General features: G+C 44.6%; 1 protein-coding gene across 2 annotated transcripts; it reads left to right on the forward strand.

Annotated features, from left to right (window-relative positions):
- Positions 1-4735: 4735 nt before the first annotated feature.
- LOC306923440 (uncharacterized protein) lies at positions 4736-17024 on the forward strand. 2 transcript variants are annotated; one of them, XM_079501538.1, is made up of 13 exons: positions 4736-5170; positions 7095-7475; positions 9094-9189; positions 9469-9702; positions 10702-10852; positions 11143-11202; positions 11288-11358; positions 13388-13687; positions 14366-14461; positions 14803-15036; positions 15424-15574; positions 15839-15898; positions 15984-17024. In XM_079501538.1, the coding sequence occupies exons 1-13, from the start codon at positions 4871-4873 to the stop codon at positions 16628-16630; spliced, it is 2781 nt and encodes a 926-aa protein (XP_079357664.1). In that variant the 5' UTR covers positions 4736-4870; the 3' UTR covers positions 16631-17024. The 2 variants fall into 2 exon arrangements, with proteins under 2 accessions (XP_079357664.1, XP_079357665.1); XM_079501539.1 differs by having other exon boundaries at positions 4736-5092.
- Positions 17025-17320: the final 296 nt, after the last annotated feature.

Raw genomic sequence — 17320 nt, forward strand, 5'->3', positions numbered from 1 at the left:
CCATAAGCCTAAAGCAGAACGTGATCCATTATGGGCTTGTAGATCAGCTCCGGTGCATGACACTGACACCAGTAACTAAGTGTAAATCAGGCATAACTCTGTCTAATCTCAAAACGTAACCCCATGGGAATCTTTTCCTAATTGTAAACGTATGTCAAAAACTCAAAATGTATGTGTAAAAGTGGCTATTTTGCAAATTCTGCTATTTGTGGGGACATGTGGTTCTCAGTAAACACGCATGCATGCACAAGGGTTTGTGTGCCGTTCACTATTGCTCATTGATGCTACAGCAGTCTTTCATATTTTATGCTATCTGGGGCGCATGCGCAATTGCGCTTGGAAGGTGTGGAATCTGAGAATCAATAATTCTTACAATATCTCATGTTCGTGGGCCTAGCATATGGGTGATCCTGTTTATTCTCACCTCTTGTCTGTGGAAATGTACTTAAACCATGAGATTTCTATGTCATTTGGTCAGTCAGTCTGGGACGGCGTAAGGCCGCCGGAGGAGCCTGTATGCTTTGCTGTGTACTCCGAAATAAAACATCTCTGAGGAACAACATCACTCTGCTGTCTGCTGCGTCTCACAATTATCTTGCTCTCCCGTTTGGGTTAAGTTTGTATGGTCTCGTGTCCACCAGATACCACATGTGGTGCTTCGAAACCGGTGTCTTTGGTGCGTTCCAGCGCCAGGCAGGAAGAATCAGCGGCTTTTTTATTCAGTCTAATCAGCGAGTTTTTTGTGAGAGACGACGACGACGTGTTCCAGCGGATCGAGGAGGAGGTTGGCGACGGACCACCGCGATGAGGAGTGTTGCGCGGCGGCGACGTGCGTCACTGTCCAGCCAGTGCACGGGGTGGACAGAGGAGCGGTCGACGAAGAGCGAACAGCCACACGGCGGCCTTCGATCATCAACTCTACGCAGGGGACGGTGAGCAGTGGAGCGGCGCGGCACGGCACGGGGACGCCAGCGGGGTTCACCGACGGGGGGAGGCGACCGCTCAACGCTTGGCGCGGCGGTTTCCACTTTCGGGAATTCATTTCGAAGTGGACAAGAGGACAGTGTCAAACAGCGGCCGTGTAATATGCAGTGTACTGATCACACATTGCACACACGACACGGGCCGAAGATGGACACGTCTCCGGCGCGGCGACGGTTTCCACTTTCCATGGCCGACTGACAACACAAGCTGAGGGCCTTCACGGACCTGAGCAGGGGTCTGTGATGAAGATGTTGCCTTTTCTTTCTCGTTTTCCCATCTCTGTTGTTTCAGAGCTGGGAGGGGGGAGATGATGATGGAGAGAGTTTGCTTCGAGAACTTTCAGCGAAAACAGCGGTGAACATTTTCTCAACTTGGTCCGTGGCTGAAGCGAACTTTCGAGGTAACTAGAAAAAGCGGCATACAGAAGAACTTTCCTTTGTTCATCATATTGTAGGGGAGACGCACTTTCCTTCTTTCTGATTACAATTGTGCGTCACGTTCGTTTGTACTAATCATTTTACCATTATTCATTGTTTAAGATTACTTGTCAGGATAGTGCAATTGGCAGTCGTTTAGTGCCGACAGTGTTTAAAGTCAGAATAGTGATTCAATTACAGGGTAATTAATTGGTAGTCGTGTAGTGCCGACAGTGTTTAAAGAGGATTTTCTTTGCGGGATGGGAGTTATTAGTGAGGGGTTACATTTCTGTTGGCTTCTGTTCTGGGATATAACGTGTTCTTCCTTACTTTTTCTTATTTTTTCATGTGAATCTCCAAAAAGAGGGGTTTATGTGATTTGGTGTGTTATTGGTCCTGTGAATCTCCAAGAGAGGTTTATGTGATTTGGTGTGTTATTGGTCCTGTGAATCTCCAAGAGAGGTTTATGTGATTTGGTGTGTTATGGTCAGGATAAGTCTAAGACTTATTTTGATTTCGGTCCTGTGAAACTCCAAAGAGAGAGTTTCATGTGATCTGGTGCTTGAGTAACAACAGGGAAATTATCCTCCTAATGTTCTGTAACATTTTTAGCCATAAGAGTTTTAAATAACGCAAAGGGAATTCTCCACTGATACGAAATTGTGTTTGTAACTTACTGTAATGGAAATCATTTATGAATTCTCCACTGATACGAAATTGTATTTGTACTTACTGTAAATGAAAATCATTTATGTCGAGTTGTGTAATCTTGAATGTCTGTTTGAAAACTATGTTGGGGAAATCTGTTATTCTGGTGTCTTGAATGTATTGTTAAGCTGAGGATCAAGGGGGGTGGAAACTGGTAGGAGAGAATTATGGTTTCTTCATATTCTTTTGCGACAGACGTTTGTCTGTCGAGGGGGGTTGTGTGGAATCTGAGAATCAATAATTCTTACAATATCTCATGTTCGTGGGCCTAGCATATGGGTGATCCTGTTTATTCTCACCTCTTGTCTGTGGAAATGTACTTAAACCATGAGATTTCTATGTCATTTGGTCAGTCAGTCTGGGACGGCGTAAGGCCGCCGGAGGAGCCTGTATGCTTTGCTGTGTACTCCGAAATAAAACATCTCTGAGGAACAACATCACTCTGCTGTCTGCTGCGTCTCACAATTATCTTGCTCTCCCGTTTGGGTTAAGTTTGTATGGTCTCGTGTCCATAAGATACGACATGTGGTATCGAAACCCGGTCCTGTTGGTTGGGAATTGATTTTCCTAGCCACTGGATACGACAAAGGGCGCACACACACACACGCACATAAATGTGGCTCTCTTTAACCCATTTTGACCTGAGAAAAAGCTATGTTTCTATGTCAGTCGTTCTTCGATTTTTCAAAAATAGCAGATCTACAAGCTCGTAGATCTGCTATTTTTCAATAGCTAAAGCATAACATAATGTTAACACCAAAAGGGGTTCCCGCCCAAAATGGGTTTTAAATGGTAATGGGGTTTTCAGGGTTTTCATTCATTTCTCCAATATCTCTTGCTCTTGTTCTGCTTACTAGGCCGAATATTAATTATCGATATAGAGCTAAATAATTTAGAAAGAAACACGTTTCAGCACAAATGGAGTTTGAAAGGTTATTTATGGTTTCATTATGGAATCATAACTGAATGTGAGCACGTCTAGAGAAGTTCCTTTTGCATCACTGTTTCTCAAATGGACCCTTAAAGGGACACACATATGTTAATGACGTTTAGAAGATTTAGAACACTTTCCTGGGGGTCTTTATGTGTGTTATATGTGGTTTTATATATTTTAGATTTTAGCAGTGAGCCCAGTGTCTCTGATGTCATGGACACTGGGCTCACTTACTTCCTGGACTACATGTTGTCTCAGTAAGACAGCCCTCCCCCTATCCACAAGGAGGAGCAGTGCACCAAAGCATTATGGGAATTGTAGTCCATTTTTGTTGCGATTTAATTTGTATTTTATTTTTGTAGCCTATATTTATCAAGTATTAAGGTAGGCCTATATTGACCTACTCACGATAGTTATTGCCGCACGCACGCTCGCACGCACGCACGCACGCACACACACACACACACACACACACACACACACGCACGCACAATGAAATCCAACCAAAGTCACAAGGAGCCCACAGTAATGGTGGAATATTCACTGTGAAACGCTGCCATCTCATGGTACATTTTAGATAATCTAGGAGCAAGAACCTTAAGACAACAACTGTTTATCCTTTTTATATGATGTTCCTCCATATTATTATTATTACCATTTGTATCTTGTTGAATGCCTAGTACTCATAGTGCTACAGTGTCAAAGTCAAAGTCATACGATTTGTCACACACGTTACCGCAGTGAAATTTGTTATCCGCATTTGACCCATCTCTTGGAGCGGTGAGCCGCAGCCAAGGAGCGGTGAGCTGCAGCGTGCGCCGCGCTCGGGAATCATTTGATTAGTAGATTTGACCCCCAATCCAACCCTTTGATGCTGAGTGCCAAGCGGGTCCCATTTTTACAGTCTTTGGTATGACCCGGCCGGGGATCGAACCCCGACCTCCCAGTTTCAGGGCCGACACTCTAACCACTGTCTGGTTTAAGGCCACTGTCTGGTTTGTGAGGAGGTCTTGTGGACACAACATGTAACAATAAAAAGCACCTTGAATTATTGCTGCCATCATCATTAGTTATTAGGCCCTGTCCCATTTGTCTCCTTTTATGATGATTTCCTGTTTTTTTGTTATATAAAGTGTATAGCCTATTTGTACGTCTCTAAATGTTATGATGAATTGAAAACGGTGGACCCTGTTGTAAACAAGTGTAATGCTTTATGGTGTCGTCCACAGTTGTATTGAGTGAAATGTACCTATTATTCTGCATACTGTTAATAAATACTAAAATCAAATACTTCGTTCAATCAAAAGTCACCATTAATGCACACAGCTGGCATGCTGTGGCTGTGTGGTACCACACCGCCCTCTAGTGGTGGCACAGAGGAGTTATACAGCTTTAATGGAGGAGGAGGAAGAAGTCATTTTCTGCTGATATGAAAATGAAATGAACTTTCTGGATATTATAGATAAGATAGTTGAAGAATAACAACACTCTCATTACCAAAATACCAAACATTTAACAAAATATGTATAACATATATAACAACCCAACAGCCTTCTCGTCGCACCTTTTGGGTTTGTTTTCATAGACCTGACCGCTTGTTTCTCCCGTGACATCCGATCTGGCAACACACTGGTTAGGGAGTTCCATAGAGTATATAAGGGGGGGGAGTTCAGAGGAAACATAATGTGTTTGTTTCTGTGTTTCAGCCTCGCTCAGAGTCAGACCTCCTGTTTTTATGAGAGAACTTCTAGTTCTGGGAACTCGCGAGTCTCGCGTTAGTCTCAGTCAACAGTCATTCTCCACAGAGAGGTGATCATCAGTCAGTAAAATGTCTCTAGTCGTGGACCAGGACCAGTTGTTCAGTTGTTCTCTGTGCGTGGAGGTGCTGAAGGAGCCAGTGACTCTGCCCTGCGGACACAGCTACTGCTTCGGCTGCATCGAAGGAGCCTGGGACCAGGAGGCCGAGGAGAAGAGCCTGCCCAGCTGTCCTCAGTGTGGAGAGACCTTCTGTCCACGGCCTGCTCTGAGGACGAACCACATGCTGGCTGAGGTGATCATGAGCAGGAGCATGTTCTATGAGCAGGGCCTGGCTGGAAACAAGTTCTTGAGCTTAGCCCAGATACCCTGGGTAAATATAGATTTCATTTCATTTCATTTCATCATTCTGATGATGACCATCATAGAGAGACATGAAGTACTTGGACTTGGATCCAGTCGCCCAGCGTCTTGGAGTTTAGTTAAAATAGTCTTTGTACTTTCTCACTTGGGGTCCGTATATCTACATAAACGTTCAGAGTTCAAATATAAAGTGCTAAACCCATGACCACAGATGTCTTAATTATGTACGGTCGCTCAGAAGTATCTGTATATTTCTTATTGTTCAATAAAAAGCCTTTTAATCCGATCGGTGGCCATTTTCTCTGTATACTTTAAACTGCGCGACCCTATCGTTTGGGAGGTGTATTGCACTCTGATATGTTAACTCTTTGAGGAAAAATAGACACTGATGGGATTAAAATGCGTTTTATTGAACAATACGGACTATACGGGTACTTCTGATCATCCGTATATGATTGTAACATCAGTGCCCATTGGGAAGGTTGTTTATATTTTAAATATGAACGTTTATGTAGATGTACAGAGCCCAAGTGCGAAAGTACAAAGGCTATTTTGAACTAAACTCCAAAGACTTTAATAAAATATAAGTATTAATGCTAGAGCTGAATAATAGACGTGTGTGTGTGTGTGTGTGTGTGTGTGTGTGTGTGTGTGTGTGTGTGTGTGTGTGTGTGTGTGTGTGTGTGTGTGTGTGTGTGTGTGTGTGTGTGTGTGTGTGTGTGTGTGTGTGTGTGTGTGTGTGTGTGTGTGTGTGTGTGTGTGTGTGTGTGTGTGTGTGTGTGTGTGTGTGTGTGTGTGTGTGTGTGTGTGTGTGTGTGTGTGTGTGTGTGTGTGTGTGTGTGTGTGTGTGTGTGTGTGTGTGTGTGTGTGTGTGTGTGTGTGTGTGTGTGTGTGTGTGTGTGTGTGTGTGTGTGTGTGTGTGTGTGTGTGTGTGTGTGTGTGTGTGTGTGTGTGTGTGTGTGTGTGTGTGTGTGTGTGTGTGTGTGTGTGTGTGTGTCTGGAGGGAGAGTTTTTCTGTAATGCATGCATGCAAGGTCAGTTCTCGTGGTGGAAGATAGCAACAAGTGGAGTAAGTCCATGTTTTTTCTTTTTGTCTCTTTTTCTTTTCTATTTTTAATTTTCATTTTAAGGTGTGGCAGTCTATTGTGATAGTAAACAATGAACCTAGCGTTTAAAAACATGCTCTCTATCTTCCATTTTAACATTGTGGTCAAGGGAAAACATGAGGAAAAATGACCAGGATGGTTGGGTCGTCAAACTAGGTCACGTGCTACAGGCTGATCATCTGAAATCAGTACATAGTCTCTCTGTTCCAGTGTCATGTTCAGGAAGTGAACGGTACCTTGAGCTGCCCTGATGCATAGTTGTGAGCCTGTAAAAAAGACGGAAAAGAAAATAGACCACTAAGTTATTTTTGGCTTTTGGCTCTGAAGATGTAAGGATGTACTGTTTACACGTTGGAAAGAATGTATAGCATCATTAATGCTGAAATAAATGTTAATTTTAAATAAGTCTGAATACTTATGTAAGACATGTTCAGATAGTTAACATTCCTATGATCCTGGATGTGTACAGTACATAGAATGACTAGAGATTCCTGTTGGCTTAGTTTACAATTTAGGCATTTATCCCAGACACTCTTAAAATCCAGAGCGACTTACATTAAGCATTACTTTAGTTGTCATCAGTGAGTGAGCTTTACACACACCAGCAGGCTAAGGGACAGCTGTTCTTTCTCAGGAAAGACTGACTGTGCAAAAACCCTCAGCACACACTTTGCACTTTCACTGATATTTGTGCCCTGGCTGTTATTGTTTTTAAAGAGTGATTTTAGGTTGTCTTGTATTGCAGTGGAGCTTCCGAGTGTATGTTTTCCACATGTACCTAACCAGTGCATCTACGTGACAATAAAGTGAATCTGAATCTATTTGCAGCATGTGGAGAAACTGAGGACTCCAGATGTTCAGCGGTCTTCTGTCTCTGCCGCTCCGCTCTACGCCGGCCCTGCGGACGTAGCCTGTGACCTCTGCCCCGAAAGCAGACGCCACAAAGCTGTGATGTCCTGTCTGGGGTGTGAGGTGTCCTACTGCGACAATCATCACCAGCTTCACCTCAGTGTCACAGCGTGGAAGAAGCACAAGCTGGTCCCGGCCACGCGCGCGGCCCGCCTGCATCACAGCATGTGCTCCAGACACCACATGGAGGTGGAGGTGTTCTGTCGCACGGACCAGCAGTTCATCTGCTACCTGTGTGCCATGCAGGAACACAAGGGCCACGACACGATGTCAGCGGCCGTGGAGATGAGCCACAGACAGGTACCGTAGAGAGGAGCCACAGACGGGTACCGTAGAGAGGAGCCACAGACAGGTACCGTAGAGAGGAGCCACAGACAGGTACCGTAGAGAGGAGCCACAGACAGGTACCGTAGAGAGGAGCCACAGACAGGTACCGTAGAGAGGAGCCACAGACAGGTACCGTAGAGAGGAGCCACAGACAAGTACCGTAGAGAGGAGCCACAGACAGGTACCGTAGAGAGGAGCCACAGACAGGTACCGTAGAGAGGAGCCACAGACAGGTACCGTAGAGAGGAGCCACAGACAGGTACCGTAGAGAGGAGCCACAGACAGGTACCGTAGAGAGGAGCCACAGACAGGTACCATAGAGAGGAGCCACAGACAGGTACCGTAGAGAGGAGCCACAGACAGGTACCGTAGAGAGGAGCCACAGACAAGTACCGTAGAGAGGAGCCACAGACAAGTACCGTAGAGAGGAGCCACAGACAGGTACCGTAGAGAGGAGCCACAGACGGGTACCGTAGAGAGGAGCCACAGACAGGTACCGTAGAGAGGAGCCACAGACGGGTACCGTAGAGAGGAGCCACAGACGGGTACCGTAGAGAGGAGCCACAGACAGGTACCGTAGAGAGGAGCCACAGACAGGTACCGTAGAGAGGAGCCACAGACAGGTACCGTAGAGAGGAGCCACAGACAGGTACCGTAGAGAGGAGCCACAGACGGGTACCGTAGAGAGGAGCCACAGACAGGTACCGTAGAGAGGAGCCACAGACAGGTACCGTAGAGAGGAGCCACAGACAGGTACCGTAGAGAGGAGCCACAGACGGGTACCGTAGAGAGGAGCCACAGACGGGTACCGTAGAGAGGAGCCACAGACAGGTACCGTAGAGAGGAGCCACAGACGGGTACCGTAGAGAGGAGCCACAGACCCGTACCGTAGAGAGGAGCCACAGACGGGTACCGTAGAGAGGAGCCACAGACAGGTACCGTAGAGAGGAGCCACAGACAGGTACCGTAGAGAGGAGCCACAGACAGGTACCGTAGAGAGGAGCCACAGACAGGTACCGCCAGGCAATGTAGGAGTTCAGGCATTCAGTTTAAGGTTGACTCGGTTCCACAGATACAATTTGTGAAAATAGCAGATCTACAAGCTCACAACGCCTCTCAACACGATGAGGTGTGAGCTTGTAGATCTGCTATTTTCACAATGTTTGAGCAAACATCTCATTTTTCATGCATGAGAAGGCAGACTTCCCGGTTAGACGAAGAAGAATCACACATTAGTGCTGCACGATTCTTGCTCAATACTGTGAATCTAGATTTTCCTCGACAAGAATTGAGATCACGATTGTCATTTTTTCCATGAAAATATTTATTCAAAAAGCATAAACAAAAACATAAGAGTAACTAAAATGAATTGGACAGCCATCTAGTGCTGCACCGTTCTTCACAAAATGAGATTGCATACAGTAGGTGTCTGAATCTAGATCTCAATCTTTTTTTTTTGATTCATTGAGCAGCACTATCACACATCAAAGAGAGAGTAGCAGAGCTGCCCTGCTATCGGTGTATAAATGAACGTATTGTGTCAACTGTGTCTTCACGTTGTGTGTGTGTGAATCCAAACGTTCTCTTGCAGAAACTGTTGGGGACGAGTCGGCAAAACCTCCAGCAGAAGATCCAGGAGAGAAAGAAGGAAGTGAAAGAGCTGAGAGAGGTCAAGGAGACCCTGAAGGTTAGAGTTCACATCAGGCCAGCTAATAGTTCCTGATGTTCTGTTACTTACTGTGACTACTCAGTAGTTCCTGATGTTCTGTAGTCCATAGAATATTATGTACAGTGACAAATATCACCCTTGAAATTAAACAGTTTTAGAACCACTGGTATTGTAATTGTATAACAAACATGAAGTCCACATACGGTTGTGATGGAACCGATTCTGGATCCAACCCACTGCACCAAGTGACACCAAGCACCTGTGTCGTGTGTGTGTGTGTGCGTGTGTGTTAAGCAGAGCTCTGCAGAAGCAGCCGTGGAGGCCAGTGAGCAGATGTTCTCAGAGATGAAGGCGAGCGTGGACAGAAGACACAGCCAGGTTAAAGACATGATCAGACAGCAGGAGAAGACAGCCGTGTCCCAGGTTGAGGACGTCCTGAGACAGCTGGAGGAAGACATCGCACAGCTAGAGAGGACACACGCTGAGCTGGACCAGCTGTCCCACACTGATGACATAGTGCATTTCATTCAGGTTCTGTCCCACACTGATGACATCATTCAGGTTCTGTCACACACTAATGACATCATGCATTTCAGGTTTAGGTTAAACCAGAGCCATATAATAGAAGAGTTGCGTTATTGAGGGGGCACGGAACAGCCCGGTCACGTGATCCCGGAAGCGCTCGGGCGCACAGCTGCGCTCTCACGGAGAGCCTGATTAGGGACCCCAGGCTGTCCCTATTCAGGCTCTCCGTCTTTTTAGCAAATCTAGAACTTCCTGTTTGAGAGCTAGCAAATTTAAGACATCCGGTTGCTTTCAGAATAAAGCGTCGTAAATTAAATAATTATTACATTACATTATTAGTATTATTATTACATTACAGTTATGGTGAAGACACACATTATGTTTCTGTGTAAAAATAAGTAATTAAATAACGTAAAAAAGTTGTAAACTGTATGCCTTTTTCTTTCCATTGAAAGTGTACACTGTTATATTAGCAATGATTAATTAAAAGGTATTTAAATTTGCTAGCTCTCAAACAGGAAGTTCTAGATTTGCCAAAAAGACGGAGCCATGTGGATCCATGCAGTCTGTCAACATCCGGCGCACAAACTGTCCCTAATCGGCGTCCCCAGTAGCGCTAGATGCCGCCATTACGCAGGCCCCATGAAGTCAACGGAGTTTGCAGAAATCTGTTTTTTCTAAGGCTCTGGGTTAAACCATGTAATCACTTTAAACCTAAATATGTTGGTTATTTGAAAATAGCAGATCTACAAGCTCACAACGTGTCACCAATGGACACGTTTGACCTTGTACTGTACATATTGTATTGTGCTATTTAAAAAAAGAAAAGTGTAATATCTTTGAAACATTTTAATAACACAAACCTTGTCTGGCAGACAATATTTTCTGATGGGGGTCTGGGGGCCAAATACATATTAATTGAATGGCCCTTGGTATGAAAAGGATTACGAAGCAATATTACAAAAATAATTTGTATTAATACTATTATTTATTTGTTCTCTCCAGAGCGTCCAGAGTGCGTCCAGCTCCAGTGGACCTCCAGTCTTACCCAGTGATGTCGTGTCCACTCTGAGCTCCTTCACTCAGCTGAGAGAAGATGTGTCTGCTCTGAGAGATGACCTGGACCTGGTCCTCACCACACCCTGGACACACACAGGTTGCACACGCACGCACGCACGCACGCACGCGCACACACACACACACACACACACACACACACATGTCAGATCAACCAGCTATCATAGTAAACAGTGGATTGTTAAAGTCAGAAACAGTTGGCTGTCACGCTCGATACGTTCCGAAAATTCACACTTTGAGAAACAATGCTTTAGTTGAGGTCATTCTTCAGAGTGTTCTTCATCTGACTCATGTCTTGTGTCTCCAGAGTGTTTAGTTGAGGTCATTCTTCAGAGTGTTCTTCATCTGACTCATGTCTTGTGTCTCCAGAGTCTCCAGCTGATGTTTCTCATCCAGCAGAGCCTCAGACCAGAGAGGAACTCTTACAATGTGAGTCCATGTTCAGGTTGAGTGTTTTCTGACAAACAGCTTGATGACACTGACGTTCATCATGTTTTGTTGTGTGTTCTCACAGATTCCTGTCCGCTCTCATTGGATGCAAACACAGTACACGACAACCTCGTCCTGTCAGAGGAGAACAGGAAGGTGACGCGACAGAAAACTCAGCACCCTGACCACCCAAAGAGATTTTTATTTTACCGTCAGGTGTTGTGTAAGGAGGCTCTGACTGAACGCTGTTACTTGGAAGTAGAATGGAATGAGGGTGAATGGGTTTATATAGCAGTCTGTTATGATGATGTCAACAAACATGAGCGTTTTCAGTCAAGCTTTGGATTCAATTCAAAGTCCTGGTGTTTAAGATGCGTAGGTGACGACTGCTGGTTCACACACAACGGCATCGATACCAAAGTGTCAAAGCCTGCTAGTTACACCAGAGATGTTAATATCAATCCCACAAGTGGTCGTACAGATGGGTATTGTATGCATAGTTTCACTTCCACCAGGGTGGGGGTGTTCCTGGACCACAAGGCAGGGACTCTGTCCTTCTACAGTGTTGGTGACAACACAACAACCCTCCTCCACACAGTTCACACCACCTTCACACATCCTCTCTACGCAGGGATAGGGCTTCATGGTCCCTCTGATTACACAATAGTTAAGAGTCATGGTAAAAGTTGTGGTAGCTACAGCAACAAGGCTGTAGCTCATACAGCAGAGGTGTGTAAGATATGGTAGGCATGTTTAAAGACACCTGATCCTGGTATTCAGTTGAAAACCTCACCAGTGTTCTGTAGGGAAAGAGAAGATCATAATGTATAGGAACTACTTGGTGGATTAATTGGTAGATGATAGTTATGCTTTGATTGTTTATTTTCACATAAAGAAAAGATACCAAATTGTCAAATACAAAAAAAAACAGGCAAACATTGTGAAAATAGCTGATCTACAATCTTTTTTTTTTTTCTTATTTTTTTTTTACTGCATTGCACTGCGAGGCGTTGTGAGCTTGTAGATCGTCTATTTTCACAACATTTACCCCTGTCTTTATTTGACAATTTGTCCAATTTGGTAAATAAAGAGCTCTTAAAAGACATTCAATTGTAATTTTATAAATGTGCAGATGTCCTCTCTATACACTTACTGTATAATTACACTGTATACACATTAAGATCCTCTATACTCTTCTTCAGGTCACTGCTGTACTGTAGGCTCTTCTTCAGGTCACTGTACTGTACTGTACTGTAGGTAAAATCTGTAGGTGTACTGTCCAAAAACTTGTTTTGCACAAAGCGGCCTCCTGGTGGCGCACAGGCCGCTCTGGAAATTTTGGGGCAGAGGTGCATCGTTGGCATCCAGGGAGTGTGTGTGCAAAATGTGGCATCGACCGGGTTAACAGTGCCGGAGAGTAGCTGTTCACAGACGGACGGACGGACGGACGGACGGAGTGCAAAACATACTCTCTCCCCATGCCTTCGGCCTGGTGGAGACAAAAATGACCAGGATGGTTGGGTCGTCAAAACTAGGTCACGTGCTACAGGCTGATCATCTGAAATCAGTACATAGTCTCTCTGTACCAGTGTCATGTTCAGGAAGTGAACGGTACCTTGAGCTGCCCTGATGCATAGTTGTGAGCCTGTAAAAAAGACGGAAAAGAAAATAGACCACTAAGTTATTTTTGGCTTTTGGCTCTGAAGATGTAAGGATGTACTGTTTACACGTTGGAAAGAATGTATAGCATCATTAATGCTGAAATAAATGTTAATTTTAAATAAGTCTGAATACTTATGTAAGACATGTTCAGATAGTTAACATTCCTATGATCCTGGACGTGTACAGTACATAGAATGACTAGAGATTCCTGTTGGCTTAGTTTACAACTTAGGCCAGACACTCTTAAAATCCAGAGCGTTACTTTAGTTGTCATCAGTGAGTGAGCTTTACACACACCAGCAGGCTAAGGGACAGCTGTTCTTTCTCAGGAAAGACTGACTGTGCAAAAACCCTCAGCACACACTTTGCACTTTCACTGATATTTGTGCCCTGGCTGTTATTGTTTTTAAAGAGTGATTTTAGGTTGTCTTGTATTGCAGTGGAGCTTCCGAGTGTATGTTTTCCACATGTACCTAACCAGTGCATCTACGTGACAATAAAGTGAATCTGAATCTATTTGCAGCATGTGGAGAAACTGAGGACTCCAGATGTTCAGCGGTCTTCTGTCTCTGCCGCTCCGCTCTACGCCGGCCCTGCGGACGTAGTCTGTGATCTCTGCATCAATCATCGCCACAACCAGAAGCACAAGCTGGTCCCGGCCATGCGCGCGGCCCGCCTGCACCACAGCATGTGCTCCAGACACCACAAGCCCATGGAGGTGTTCTGTCGCACGGACCAGCAGTTCATCTGCTACCTGTGTGCCATGGTTGAACACAAGGGCCACGACACGATGTCAGCGGCCGCGGAGAGGAGCCACAGACAGGTACCGTAGAGAGGAGCCACAGACAGGTACCGTAGAGAGGAGCCACAGACAGGTACCGTAGAGAGGAGCCACAGACAGGTACCGTAGAGAGGAGCCACAGACAGGTACCGCCAGGCAATGTAGGAGTTCAGTCATTCAGTTTAAGGTTGACTCTGTTCCACAGATACAATTTGTGAAAATAGCCGATCTACAAGCTCACAACGCCTCTCAACCCGAGGAGGTGTGAGCTTGTAGATCTGCTATTTTCACAATGTTTGAGCAATTTTTCATGCATGAGAAGGCAGACTTCCCGGTTAGACGAAGAAGAATCACACATTAGTGCTGCACGATTCTTGCTCAACTGTGAATCTAGATTTTCCTCGACAAGAATTGAGATCACGATTCTCACAAGATTGTCATTTTTTCCATAAATATTTATTCAAAAAGCATAAACATAAGAGTAACTAAAATGAATTGGACAGCCATCTAGTGCTGCACCGTTCTTCACAAAATGAGATTGCATACAGTAGGTGTCTGAATCTAGATCTCAATCTTTTTTTTTTTTATTCATTGAGCAGCACTATCACACATCAAAGAGAGAGTAGCAGAGCTGCCCTGCTATCGGTGTATAAATGAACGTATTGTGTCAACTGTGTCTTCACGTTGTGTGTGTGTGTGAATCCAAACGTTCTCTTGCAGAAACAGTTGGGGACGAGTCGGCAAAACCTCCAGCAGAAGATCCAGGAGAGAAAGAAGGAAGTGAAAGAGCTGAGAGAGGTCAAGGAGACCCTGAAGGTTAGAGTTCACATCAGGCCAGCTAATAGTTCCTGATGTTCTGTTACTTACTGTGACTACTCAGTAGTTCCTGATGTTCTGTTACTTACTGTGACTACTCAGTAGTTCCTGATGTTCTGTAGTCCATAGAATATTATGTACAGTGACAAATATCACCCTTGAAATTAAACGGTTTTAGAACCACTGGTATTGTAATTGTATAACAAACATGAAGTCCACATACGGTTGTGATGGAACCGATTCTGGATCCAACCCACTGCACCAAGTGACACCAAGCACCTGTGTCGTGTGTGTGTGTGCGTGTGTGTGTGTGCGTGACTGTGTGCATGTGTGTTAAGCAGAGCTCTGCAGAAGCAGCCGTGGAGGCCAGTGAGCAGATGTTCTCAGAGATGAAGGCGAGCGTGGACAGAAGACACAGCCAGGTTAAAGACATGATCAGACAGCAGGAGAAGACAGCCGTGTCCCAGGTTGAGGACGTCCTGAGACAGCTGGAGGAAGACATCGCACAGCTGGAGAGGGAACACGCTGAGCTGGACCAGCTGTCCCACACTGATGACATAGTGCATTTCATTCAGGTTCTGTCCCACACTGATGACATCATTCAGGTTCTGTCACACACTAATGACATCATGCATTTCAGGTTTAGGTTAAACCATGTAACCACTTTAAACCTAAATATGTTGGTTATTTGAAAATAGCAGATCTACAAGCTCACAAAGTGTCACCAATGGACACGTTTGACCTTGTACTGTACATATTGTATTGTGCTATTTAAAAAAAGAAAAGTGTAATATCTTTGAAACATTTTAATAACACAAACCTTGTCTGGCAGACAATATTTTCTGATGGGGGTCTGGGGGCCAAATACATATTAATTTAATGGCCCTTGGTATGAAAAGGATTACGAAGCAATATTACAATAATAATTTGTATTAATACTATTATTTCTGTGTTCTCTCCAGAGCGTCCAGAGTGCGTCCAGCTCCAGTGGACCTCCAGTCTTACCCAGTGATGTCGTGTCCACTCTGAGCTCCTTCACTCAGCTGAGAGAAGATGTGTCTGCTCTGAGAGATGACCTGGACCTGGTCCTCACCACACCCTGGACACACACAGGTTACACGCGCACACACACACACACACACACACACACATGTCAGATCAACCAGCCATCATAGTAAACAGTGGATTGTTAAAGTCAGAAACAGTTGGCTGTCACGCTCGATACGTTCCGAAAATTCACACTTTGAGAAACAATGCTTTAGTTGAGGTCATTCTTCAGAGTGTTCTTCATCTGACTCATGTCTTGTGTCTCCAGAGTGTTTAGTTGAGGTCATTCTTCAGAGTGTTCTTCATCTGACTCATGTCTTGTGTCTCCAGAGTCTCCAGCTGATGTTTCTCATCCAGCAGAGCCTCAGACCAGAGAGGAACTCTTACAATGTGAGTCCATGTTCAGGCTGAGTGTTTTCTGACCAACAGCTTGATGACACTGACGTTCATCATGTGTTGTCGTGTGTTCTCACAGATTCCTGTCCGCTCTCATTGGATAAGAACACAGTACAAGAAAACCTCGTCCTGTCAGAGGAGAACAGGAAGGTGACCAGAGAGAAAAGCCCCCGACAGTACCATGACCATCCAAGGAGATTTTCATTTTACCGCCAGGTGTTGTGTAGGGAGGCTCTGACTGAACGCTGTTACCTGGAAGTAGAATGGAATGAGGCTGAATGGGTTTATATAGCAGTCTGTTATGATGATGTCAACAAACATGTGTCAGGCCTTGGATTCAATTCAAAGTCCTGGTGTTTAAGATGCTTAGGTGACGACTGCTGGTTCACACACAACGGCATTGATACCAAAGTGACAAAGCCTACTAGTTACACCAGAGATGTTAATACCAAGCCCACAGGTGGTCGTACAGATGGGTCGTTTACGTATAGTTTCACTTTCACCAGGGTGGGGGTGTTCCTGGACCACAAGGCAGGGACTCTGTCCTTCTACAGTGTTGGTGACAACACAACAACCCTCCTCCACACAGTTCACACCACCTTCACACATCCTCTCTACGCAGGGATAGGGCTTCACGGTCCCTCTGATTACACAAGAGTTGTTAATCTTAGTAAGAACATATATGAGAATGTAACTCATACAGCAGAGGTGTGTAAGATATGGTAGGCATGTTTAAAGACACCTGATCCTGGTATTCAGTTGAAAACCTCACCAGTGTTCTGTAGGGAAAGAGAAGATCATAATGTATAGGAACTACTTGGTGGATTAATTGGTAGATGATAGTTATGCTTTGATTGTTTATTTTCACATAAAGAAAAGATACCAAATTGTCAAATACCGTACATTTAATACGTAAATAAACAGGCAAACATTGTGAAAATAGCTGATCTACAATCTATTTTTTTTTCTTTTTTTTTTTTTTTTACTGCATTGCACTGCGAGGCGTTGTGAGCTTGTAGATCGTCTATTTTCACAACATTTACCCCTGTCTTTATTTGACAATTTGTCCAATTTGATAAATAAAGAGCTCTTAAAAGACATTCAATTGTAACTTTATAAATGTGCAGATGTCCTCTCTATACACTTACTGTATACTGTATAATTACACTGTATACACATTAAGATCCCTCTTTGTGAACCACTGCTGTACTGTAGGCTCTTCTTCAGGTCACTGTACTGTAGGCTCTTCTTCAGGTCACTGCTGTACTGTAGGCTCTTCAGGTCACTGTACTGTAGGCTCTTCTTCAGGTCACTGTACTGTAGGCTCTTCTTCAGGTCACTGCTGTACTGTAGGCTCTTCTTCAGGTCACTGTACTGTAGGCTCTTCTTCAGGTCACTGCTGTACTGTAGGCTCTT

Source organism: Electrona antarctica (genome assembly GCF_951216825.1).
Source record: "Electrona antarctica genome assembly, chromosome: 5".
Taxonomy (NCBI): domain Eukaryota; kingdom Metazoa; phylum Chordata; class Actinopteri; order Myctophiformes; family Myctophidae; genus Electrona; species Electrona antarctica.

Bases quoted from the DNA above. Each gene is read 5' to 3' on its own strand.
- LOC306923440 (XM_079501538.1), top strand. From the start codon at position 4,871: ATGTCTCTAGTCGTGGACCAGGACCAGTTGTTCAGTTGTTCTCTGTGC. The intron at 5,171-7,094 runs GTAAATATAGAT...ATCTATTTGCAG, and splicing joins GCTTAGCCCAGATACCCTGG to CATGTGGAGAAACTGAGGAC. The intron at 15,037-15,423 runs GTTCTGTCCCAC...TGTTCTCTCCAG, and splicing joins ACATAGTGCATTTCATTCAG to AGCGTCCAGAGTGCGTCCAG.